We start from the raw sequence: 10798 nt of genomic DNA, 5'->3' as shown, positions 1-10798 counted from the left end.
ATTTTGTCTATTGCAACTATTTTTGATATATTGCAACACTTTTATGACGTTGCATCGGGGGCAGTGATTGCTCGGTGGTGCAAAACAACAGTTAGATAGTCCTCTATCCCTGCTACGGTGTGCAAAATTAGCAAGCGTCACGGGAACTCGATATATAGGGAGTGTGCAAAATCAGCAAGCATCACGGGAAGTCGATAGAGGGAGTCCTCTCCTTCGTCATAGCACCTTCGTACTCGTACATGCATGCAAACATAGGATGAAGGTAAAGCACAGTTCTTGAGTTGAATCGACTAGAACCAGTGAATACACACACAACTGCAGAACAATCCATGAGACGTACGGCCCGCTTCTGATGAGTTCTATCGGCCAGTTTTGTTGAGAGGGTCCGATGAGATGCATGCACTGGACAATCTTTATACATCGTCGTCGTCCCAGCCGGTGGCCACTGGCACGAAGTCGTCAGGCAGCTCGGACGCAGTCAGGACCCTGACGTTCTCGTTCTGCTCCCACGCGACCTCCATGGCGCGGAGCGCCTCCTCATACTCCGCGTCCAGCTCGGGGTCCACCGGCCCGCCGTCGTCGTCGATGATCACGTCGCAGTACAAGTCGGGCCCTGGCAGCGGAGGAACCGCACGGCACCTGAGCCCGCCGTTCGTCTCCACCCAGTACCGCCTTCTGGCGGCGAGCAGCGCCTCCACGGCGCCCGAATCGTCCCATCTCGCGATGCTGCCCTCGGCGTCCGCGTTGAGCCCCACGTCCGGGTTCATTACCTTCTTCCACGGCACGCCCTGCGACTCGCAGAAGTCCTTCTCCCACCGTGGCACCGAGCGCCGGGCCAGCGGCGGGCGCGCAACCAGCACATGGGTGTGGGTGCGGGTCTGCTTCCTGCTGCTGTCCCAGCGGGCTGCCGCCATCGACATCGGTCGATCAGACGATCACGATCAGCCGCGCACGTGTTCAGAGGGCACAGAACGCGGCGGGCTTCTGGCAGCTACTAGTTGCGACGAAGGATGGAGATGGGTGCGGTTGAGAAGGTTTTGTTGCCGCGAACCCTGGGCTCACTATTGCAACGACCTATATATCCGGAGAGAGAGACGGGGCGAGGCACGAGCGCAGTTGCATGGCGGTTGGCGCCATGCGTGTCCGACTCGGTGTCCCCCTCAGCTGTGCTTCTTCGAAATCGATTCCGATTTCGTTGTTACACCAACATTCGAATTAGGCGTCCCTCTAGTTTCCATGGGCCTGTTCGGCTGGTATTAAAACTGGTTGATAAGCCGGCTGAAACTGATTTGTTGTGAGAGAAAAATACTGTAGATTTTAGCTGATAAGTTCAAGCGAACAGGCCACATGTTTGGGATACAACAACGGTTCGGTTAGTCGATTCTAACAATTTTTTAGGGCAGTCGGTTCTAACAAATTTGTAGATATTGAGTAATAGTACAAGAAAACGATTTTTTTGCAAAAAAGGGAGCTTTATTAACAGTTAAGTAAGAGCATCTCTAATAGTTATAAAAAACAATGCATATTTGTTGGGTTTCTCTAATCTTTTCCAAAATCTCGCTCTTACATAAATATAATGGAATTTTGCATTATGAATCTCGGACTATTTTTAAATCACTCTAACCACTTTTATTTTTTTTCTTTTTGTACATTTACATTGGAAACTATGTCTTACTTTTTATTCTCACGATCTCCCATCTCTAGATTGATCGATCGATACGTGCGCGTATATTTCCACGCAATTGGATCTATTTTACTAAGTGTAGAAACATTATTGGAGTTGAGATAAGGAGTTGTTGGAGAGCCATTTTTTTAATGTTGTCAAAAAAAATTAAGATTAGAAGTGGGTTTTGGAAGCTCTTGGAAATGCTCTAATATCCTTACAAACGAGCACACTCAGGAAACAAAGAAAGGTAAACTCGATTCTCTCTTAAACTAAAAAGGTAAATGTGCAAGCTCGTGCGCGACTTTATTTTGCTTCCTACTAAGGGGGTGTTTGGTTTGGACAGCTAAACTTTAGTCCCTCCTAAATGGTTTAGTCTCATTTAGTTACTTCAAAGTTGCTAGAGAGGACTAAAGCCCCTTTAATCCTATTTAGCTATAGCGTTTGGATAAAAAATAACTAAATAGGACTAAGTTTAGGAGCTCCTGGCTGAGCCAAACAACCCCTGATCCTAGAGGCCTCCAGTCGATGAAGATGGCGACCAGCATGAATAGCTTCCCGGATCAGAGGCCACACCATGGAGCGATTGGCTTTGCACCTTGAGATTCTCCACAGCGCCGGCACTATTTAAGGATGAAATGGGCCTCAGGCCACCGAGATGCAAATTTGGATGCCATCAAGACAAGACATGCCCTCCACTTCTTCCGCGTCCCTACAGTGAAAAATCGATCTCCATGAGAGGTTAGTAAAGGTTGCCCGTCACTATTCCTTACGATTACTACGACTGCAGCTTGCCCTGATAATAAAGGCCCCATGAAAATTAATTTTGTAAGTACAACTCTGCAGAGGAATCCATCTCACACAAATGTTTTCTTAAGTGTGTTTGCATTTCCTATCGGTGGTTGTCAGATAATGGACAGATAGGACATGTATCGTGTCAAGAAGATAACAGAAGATTCAATGGATAATGTAAGGGATTAAGTTGAGAAGTGCTTTGGTCTCGTCCATTTGTGATGAATGATTGGCGCTAGAGTTGAGAAGTTTGAGGTTTTCACGATTGAGTTCATTTTCATATGTGCTTGATTATGCTAATAGCTAACTGAAAGTGTCGTGTTGAATTTGTCGTGCAACATGTATCCTGGCTTGTGAGTGTATAGGTGTCGGATATGCCAAGACAGTCGATGACGATGGAGAAGGTCAAGTGTGGAGTATGTGCACGATGGAGAGTGGACGAGAAGGCTTGGACCAGGGGAATAGAGGCCGGAGAACGGATCGTGTACGGCTCACATTGGTCATAGGAAGAGCAAAAGTACATGGGTATGTGGTGGAGATGGCGTCGACTATGTCAAGGACAAGGTTGGACCAAATCACAGTGATGTCTCACGAGCACTTGGTGGACCGTTGGACCGAGAACATGGAGGTCGGACACACGTCTACATCAATTAGTCACGCCTAGTGAGGCATGCACGAGGGTTTGACAGTTTGGTCCTAAAAACCAAGGATGGAAGGTTTGATGGTTTGGGCCTCAAAACCATCGGAGTAGGGTTTGCTAGTTTGGTCCTCAAAACCAAGCGTGGACGGTTTGGTGGTTTAGGCCTCAAAACTATCGATGACGGGTTTGACTTGTTTAGGCCTAAAACCGAGGAGTGGCGGATCGGCGAACATGTGGTGGTATCTCGAAGCTTGCATTGAGGCGAAGCAATGTCGAGAAGGCATTGGGTCTGAATTCTGGTGTTATCACCAAGCGACAAACACCGAGGAAAATGCTCATTCTGAGGCGAGGGCTTGATGAAAGCTATGCCCTTTGTTTCTTTGATGCAGCCATTCGTAGGAGTTGTATAACCTAGCTTTAGCACCCAGAAAGATTATCTAGTCAGTATTGCCAGAGATGCATGTATTACTGCTTCCCATCGTCAGACTAGTCGGGATTTGGTTGAGGAGTATGTGGCTCTCAGAGTTAACCCGCTCGATCGTTCCATGGCGTGGACTGAGTTTGAGGAGATCAACAGTTTTTGAAGGCAAGAGATCAACAGTTACAAGCGCTATAATTTCAAATGACCGAGCATTTTTCAGATGACCAAGCCTTTGTTACATTCGTTGAACGCGTTGTCAGGGATATTTGTGGCCTGTACACTATAAAAGAGGATAAGGCCAAGGTCTCCATGCAAACACATCGTGGATATGTGCCTATGTGTGTGTTAATGATGAGTGATTATCAAGAGATAATCAAGCCTTAGTTTAGTGTTGGAGACTAACCATGGCTTGAGTGTGGTGTGTGCAATATGTCTCTTGTCTTGTGGTGTGCAGGTGTGGAGTACAAACATGGTCGACGACAATGGAGAAGGTCAAGTAAGTTCATGTCGATGGACTGGGAATGGTAAAGGACAGATATGAAGGCTTGGACCGAGGGACCGAGGGTCGGAGGACTGACTGTGGGTGGCTGACACTTGGGGAAATCGACGAGCAAATATATATGTGGAGATCGCGTAGACCGTATTGACCAAGTCAAGCGAAGGCGCAAGGACTTGGTGATCAGGCGGTCGAGGAAAAGTGGTGAGTGGTGACACGTTGAGATCATGGAGGAAGCATAGCTGATACGCAACTCCAGCTGGGTTTGGCGGTTTCATCCCCAAAACCACGGGCGGACGGTTTGCCGGTTCGGGCCTCAAAACCCAGAGTGGATCTCGGGGCAGCACATGGCATCACTGGAGAGCTTGCGTCGAGGCAAAGCGTCTTCGTGAAGGGATCATGGTCGTCCGATGCTTAGAACTCAACTTGGATCATTATGCCCCTAGGGTTAAGAGGTTCAGGCAAAATATGTAAGGGCAGGCTTGGAAATGTGTAATAGATCTATAAATAAGAGGAGGGCTGCCCCAAGCCAGTCATCTCTTAATTGTATCTTTCAGTCTCTAGGTGTAGATCCAAGACTAGCCAGAGTTGTATTGCTGAGAGGAGATCCGCAGTCAAGAGTCTGAGTCCCTCTGTCTGTGTTTCCCAACCAGAGTGGGTGGATGAAGGGTGAGGCTAGTCCTTATATAAACTTGATCTATTTGCAATAAGGAACATCAGTTCTCTGAGTTCAAGTTTTGGATTGTCTCTTGTTCCTTCTCTCTTCCCCTCTCTGGTGGCCGGTTTTAATGAAATCTTCGATTTCTTCGACCTGAGTTTTCTTGGTTGTTTTGGCTTGATCAACACGTGCTATGACCCCTAAGTAACATCTCTAGCCACTGGTTTTGGCGGATTCTCACAAGCATAGAGTTTTGGGTTTTTGCCGGTTTTTGAGAAAACCTTGATCTGGGAGATGGTTTCCTGGATCTGAGTTGATTCTTTTAGAGTTTGGTGTTGATACTTTGCAAACACGTTCACAAACACATTGGGAAGGTGCATGCAAAATTTCACAAAGTTTGGATGTCATTTGGTTGAGTTTTATCCTTTTCCGACTTTGTTTCGAGGTGATGTCTAGGCAAACTAGGTGTCGGTGTTTTGGAACCGGGGGTCCCTCAACCGACGAGTGAATTTGTGCTGCGTGCCCCTAATCCCGGATGGTGATGCAAAGAGACACAAGGTTTATACTGGTTCGGGCAATCGAAGCCCTACGTCCAGTCTGAGAGATCGATCTTGTATTCCTTGCACCTGAGTGCTCGTAGTAGGGGTTACAAGCTAGGTGAGAGAGGGAGCTAACCCCAGGTCTCGGCGAGGGTGATGCGGACTGCTTGAGACGTTGCTCCCAAGCAGCCTGGAAGTGCGTGGTTCTATCGGTGTGTTCGTCTTTCTGCCCCCCAGAAATGGTCCCAGTCCCTCCCTTTTATACTCTAAGGGAGAAACCGGACCGTACACATATCACTACCTAGCGCTTTATTAACAGGGTTGGCGTGTCCGAGCCCTGTAGCCGGCCACTGTTCGTGGCATGGTCGATGGAGTGCCCCCGTCCTTGTCGTGCAGAAGTGACGCGCCGGTCGTGCTCGGTTTTGTGCACAGTGGGACTCCCGTACAGCTTGTCGCAGGGCATGGCGGGCGTCGTGCTGGTCATCGCGTGGCGGCGTCGTGGGGGGCCGTGGCTCTGCGGGTGCCGAGGCCGAGCCATCGTGGGGCTTCGGCGGGCATAGATCCTCAGGCTGCCGAGCCCCTGAGGCTAACTGCCGAGGCTCGGAAGGGAGTTATTGGTCCTGGGTACTGATTCCGAGGCCACAGTAGCCCAGACGTGGCTCCCCACGCCGCGTTGTTCTCGGAGCAGGAGTTGGCAGCACAGTGAGGCACGGGCGGCAACCACGCGCATAGTGGTCAGCACAGTGGCGGGTAACCCCTGCCTAGTACGGGCGACGTGCAGGTCATCGTGTGATGACGTCGTAGGGGGCTGCGGCTCTGCAAGTGCCAAGGCCGAGCCATCGCGGGGGGACCCGACGGACATGTATCCTCAGGCTGCCGAGCCCCCGCAGCAAGCTGCCGAGGCCCTGGAGAGAATTATAGGTCCTGGGTACTGATTCCGAGGCCACAGTATCCCGGATGTGGTTCCCCACGCCGCGTTGTTCCCGGAGCGGGAGTTGGCAACACAGTGAGGCATGGGCGTCAATCACGTGCATGGTGGTTAGCACAGTGGCGGGTAACCCCTGCTCAGTCCTGCCTCCTGTCCCGTCAGTCGTTCTGCTGTACTGTGCCGAGCGTGTGGCTGATGTTAGGGGCAGCAGTTGGCTGAGTTAATACGACACGACGTTTTGTCAGAGGGACGGGAGGAGGAAGAGGCAGCGGGGTGCTGCCGTGCCCGCTTCGCGCGAGACGGAGGATCGGTGGCCCGGCCGAGGCCTGCGACGAGAGAGGGGGTCGGCCGAGGCCTTTGGTAGGGGGTCGCCCGAGGTCTTTGGTAGGGGGTCGCCCGAGGTCAGCGGCGAGGGGGCCTCGGGCGAGTCGGAGAATTGCAGACCTCGGCGAGGAGGCCTCGGGCGAATCGGAGATTTTGGCTGAGGCCCCGTTTGTCTCGCTAGTTTTTGTTTGGGGTCTGAGCCGTTTTTTGGTTTCTGCTTAGGGTACCCCTTTTTATGGTATCCGATAGTAGCCCCCGAGCCTTGGGGGGAGTGGAGGCACTCCCCCTGAGGTTCCTGTCGGGATGGTGTTTCGTACTCGGGGTTTTGGTGGGTGCGCGTGAGCGCACCCGCCGGGTGTAGCCCCCGAGGCCCTGGAGGAGTGATTTCACTTCTTCAGGGGCTTTTTTCTCTTTCGAGTGAGGAGTTTACATTGTGTTTGCCGGGCTCGTGGGTGCGAGTTCGGATCGCAGGGCCTCGACGATGCTGCGGGAAGAGCCCCTTAGCCTCCGCCTGGAGCGAGAGGGCCGTCAGGGGTTCACCCGGCTTTTTGTACGACCCTCGCGCTCCCTTTTCGCTCGGAAGGAGGGTTTGTATTGCCGAGCCCCCTCGTGCGCGAGCCAAAGTCGCTGGGTCTCGGCAAAGTTCGCAGGAGGAGCCCCCGAGTCTCTCGCACGGAGCGAGAGAGCGGTCAGAGGTCCCCCTGGCTTTTGGTTCGCCCCTCGCGCGTGAGGGTCTGTCGGCCGAGGCCCCCTCGGGTGCGAACCTAGGTCGCGGGGTCTCGGCGTCTTTTGCAGAAGGAGCTCCCTAGCCTCCGCACGGAGCGAGAGGACCTTCAGGAGTTCTTCTGGATTTTTGAACGACCCTCGCGCTTCCTTTTCGCTCGGGAGGAGGGTTTGTTTTGCCGAGACCCCTCGTGTGCGAGCTCAAGTCGCTGGGCCTCGGCAACGTTTTGCAGGAAGAGTCCCTTAGCCTCTGCACGGAGCAAGAGGGCCGTCAGGGATTCTCCTGACTTTTTATTCGACCCTCGCGCTTCCTTTTCGCTCGGAAGGAGGGGTGGAATGTGCCACGCTACCCTCGGTGGGCGCGAGCGATGGCACTTCCGGTGAGCTGTTATCGGGTAAGTCCGAGTGGAGGCTCGTACCCCGTTCGCTGGGGGTCGGCTAGCGGTCCGGAGACGCACTCCAAGAGTACCGGAGGGTTTCTCTAGTGGGTGCCGAGGCCGTTCGCTGGGCCTCGGTGGCTCGGTGCCTCCCTACGGTGGGATCCCATTCGGAGTCCATCCTACCGGTCTCGGACACAACACAGGGCGTCCCAAGCGTTTCGCTTGCTTGGGCCTCGGCCTCGTGTAGGCTCGCCCGTAGTTGCCCCTGACTCTGTTGCCCTGGGGCGGCTGTCGAAACCCCTAGGGGCCCAGCCTTCGAACTCCTGGACCGTGACGGGCTTGGGTCGCTTGTCTTTATCTCGGGTGCAGGAAGAGCCCCCGAGCCTCCGCACGGAGCGAGAGGGCGGTCAGGGGTCCTCCCGTCTTTTTTGCCCGTCCCCCGCTCGTCCTTTTCGCTCGGACGGGGGGGCTGTTTGCCGAGCCCACTCGTGTGCGAGCCTGAGCTGCTGGGTCTCGGCAAAGTTGCAGGAGGAGCCCCCGAGTCTCTCGCGCGGAGCGAGAGAGCGATCAGAGGTCCCCTGGCTTTTGGTTCGCCCCTCACGCGTGAGGGTCTGACTGCCGAGCCCCCCTCGGGTGCGAGCCTAGGTCGCGGGGTCTCGGCGTCTTTTGCAGAAGGAGCTCCCTAGCCTCTGCACGGAGCGAGAGGGCCGTCAGGAGTTCTTTCGGCTTTTTGAACGACCCTCGCACTTCCTTTTCGCTCGGAAGGAGGGTTTGTTTTGCCGAGACCCCTCGTGTGCGAGCTCAAGTCGCTGGGCCTCGGCAATGTTTTGCAGGAAGAGTCCCTTAGCCTCTGCGCAGAGCAAGGGGGCCGTCAGGGATTCTCCTGACTTTTCATTCGACCCTCGCGCTTCCTTTTCGCTCGGAAGGAGGGGTGGAATGTGCCACGCTACCCTCGGTGGGCGCGAGCGATGGCACTTCCGGTGAGCTGTTATCGGGTAAGTCCGAGTGGAGGCCCGTACCACGTTCGCTGGGGGTCGGCTAGCGGTCCGGAGACGCGCTCCAAGAGTACTGGAGGGTTTCTCTAGTGGGTGCCGAGGCCGTTCGCTGGGCCTCGGTGGCTCGGTGCCTCCCTACGGTGGGATCCCATTCGGAGACCATCCTACCGGTCTCGGACACAACACAGGGCGTCCCAAGCGTTTCGCTTGCTTGGGCCTCGGCCTCGTGTAGGCTCGCCTGTAGTTGCCCCTGACTCTGTTGCCCTGGGGCGGCTGTCGAAACCCCTAAGGGCCCAGCCTTCGAACCCCTGGACCGTAGCGGGCTCGGTGCCCAGTTCCTTTGCCTGGAAGGAATCGGGGGGTTATTTCTCTGCCTACGGCTAATTAATGGCAGGCGCGTCTTTTGAGGCGGCTTTCTCGGGGAGGCGAAACGGCGCCTGCTGCTGCTGCGGTTGGACGCGATGTGGCGTCAGCCGACAGGACGTACCTGCACGCGCGATTAACGAGGAGTGCGTGGGCGGTAAGACCGGATCTGGATAACCGCGCCGGATTCTCTGGGGGAAACTTCCCCGATTTCGTCGCCCGGCGGTTTCGATTCGTCCCTGCATAAATACGCAAACAGCCTCGCCCTCTCCCTCCTTACCTTTTCCGCGTTCGCTTTTGCTGCCTCCGTGCCGTCGCTGAGAGCATAGAGCGCCGGGGAAGAGAAGGGCGAGGGCGAGAGATCGAAAGAGAGAGGGAGAGAGATTACCGCCGTAGCAGCGTCCTCCGCCGCGCAATGGCTGGTGGTCCCGTCATCCTCCCGGCGGATCCTTGGGGGCGGTCCGACGTCACCGAGGAGAAGCTGCAGTCGCTCGTGGAGGCCGGTCTTCTTCGCCCGATCACCGACCCCGACGAGCCGGAGTGGATTGCTCCGGGGGACGAGTCGGAGCCGAGGCCGCGCGACGGTTACGTGGTGAGCTTCGTCGTCTTCCACGAGCGAGGCTTCGGGTCGCCGGCGGATAGCTTCATGCGGGCACTCCCGCACTACTATGGCGTGGAGCTGCACAATTTCAGCCCCAACTCCATCACGCAGGCGGCCATCTTCGTCGCCGTCTGCGAGGGGTATCTGGGGATCGCTCCCCACTGGGAGTTGTGGCTCCATTTGTTCCGAGCGACGTTCACCTCCAAGCCGGGGGGGACGAGGGGGGCTCGGAAGGCGCAGAGGGCCAGCGGCTGCACCCTTCACGTGCGCCAAGACCGGCAGTCCCTCTACATCCCGGCCCAGCTGTCAACGTCCAACCGTCGTTGGTATGACGGCTGGTTCTACCTCCGCAACGACGGCGGAGGACTTCCCCCTTATACCGGGCGGGTTGTAGAGAGTCAACCGGAGAAGTGGGGATACGGCGTCATCAAGGTCGACCAGCCTAGGCTGGAACCGCTCTTGAGGGCCTTGGGGAAGCTACGTGACTGCGGCCGTGGTCGTGGCGGCCTTTCACCGCCGGAGGGTGTTGCCGCTAATGGCCCGGCGGCGGCGGCTGTTCGAGATGACGCCGAGCGACCCGATCGCTGGTATCAAGATGTCCGCCTCCGCCCTTACCGACGACGAGACCCTGCGCCGGGTGAGAGAGGCAGTAGACGGGAAGCCGAGGCTCGATGACTTGGTGCCGTTCCCGATGCGCCCGTCGCGGGGGTATGTCTCGCTGGTAAGTTCGAGGCTTTTGCGGCCTTCTTGTTTTTCGCCTTTTTGATCTGTTGTCTTACTTCGTCGTTCTCTCAGGGGATAAGAGACGTGCGAGGCTCCCCGCCGCCCGTTCCTGAGGACGCCCGACGGCGATCCGTGAACAGGGCGCGTGCCGAGGAGGAGAAGAAGAAGAAAGATGCCCAGGAGGCGAAGCGCACGAAGAAGATCCTCGCGCGCGAAAAGCTGGACGCTCGTCGCCGGCGCCAGAGGCTCGACGGTCTCCCTTTGGAGCCGTCTCCCTCGTCGTCGGTGTCGGATTCTTCGAGCGACGGCGGCGGGCGCGAGGTGGGGACGGCCTGCCTGGAACACCTCCCCGACATCAGGGAGATGGTTCCCGGGGCGCCGGCAAGGAGCCTGACGCCCCTAGGAGGAGGAGGCGTCCCGGGGCCAGTGGCGGCCCGTCCCGGGGCCGAGGCCGACACACCCGAGGCGCAGGTGTTGGAGGAGCGTGCCGTCGGCCCGATGGGTTCGACAGTGGAGGTGGAGCGGGTGACGGTGGGGGCGACCCCATTATCT

The 10798-nt window shown here is 55.8% G+C and overlaps 1 protein-coding gene across 1 annotated transcript; it reads right to left on the bottom strand.

Annotated features, from left to right (window-relative positions):
* Positions 1-413: 413 nt before the first annotated feature.
* On the bottom strand, positions 414-914 carry LOC136515748 (uncharacterized). The gene has a single exon (XM_066509255.1). The coding sequence runs from the start codon at positions 912-914 to the stop codon at positions 414-416; it is 501 nt and encodes a 166-aa protein (XP_066365352.1).
* Positions 915-10798: the final 9884 nt, after the last annotated feature.

This window comes from Miscanthus floridulus, chromosome 17 (genome assembly GCF_019320115.1).
Source record: "Miscanthus floridulus cultivar M001 chromosome 17, ASM1932011v1, whole genome shotgun sequence".
NCBI classification, from domain to species: domain Eukaryota; kingdom Viridiplantae; phylum Streptophyta; class Magnoliopsida; order Poales; family Poaceae; genus Miscanthus; species Miscanthus floridulus.
The sequence above is the reverse complement of the archived record's forward strand: the minus strand, read 5'-3'. Positions and strand labels throughout refer to the sequence as shown.

What these genes read in the sequence shown, in the direction of transcription:
- LOC136515748 (XM_066509255.1), bottom strand. Translation starts at nt 914, where the DNA reads ATGGCGGCAGCCCGCTGGGACAGCAGCAGGAAGCAGACCCGCACCCAC.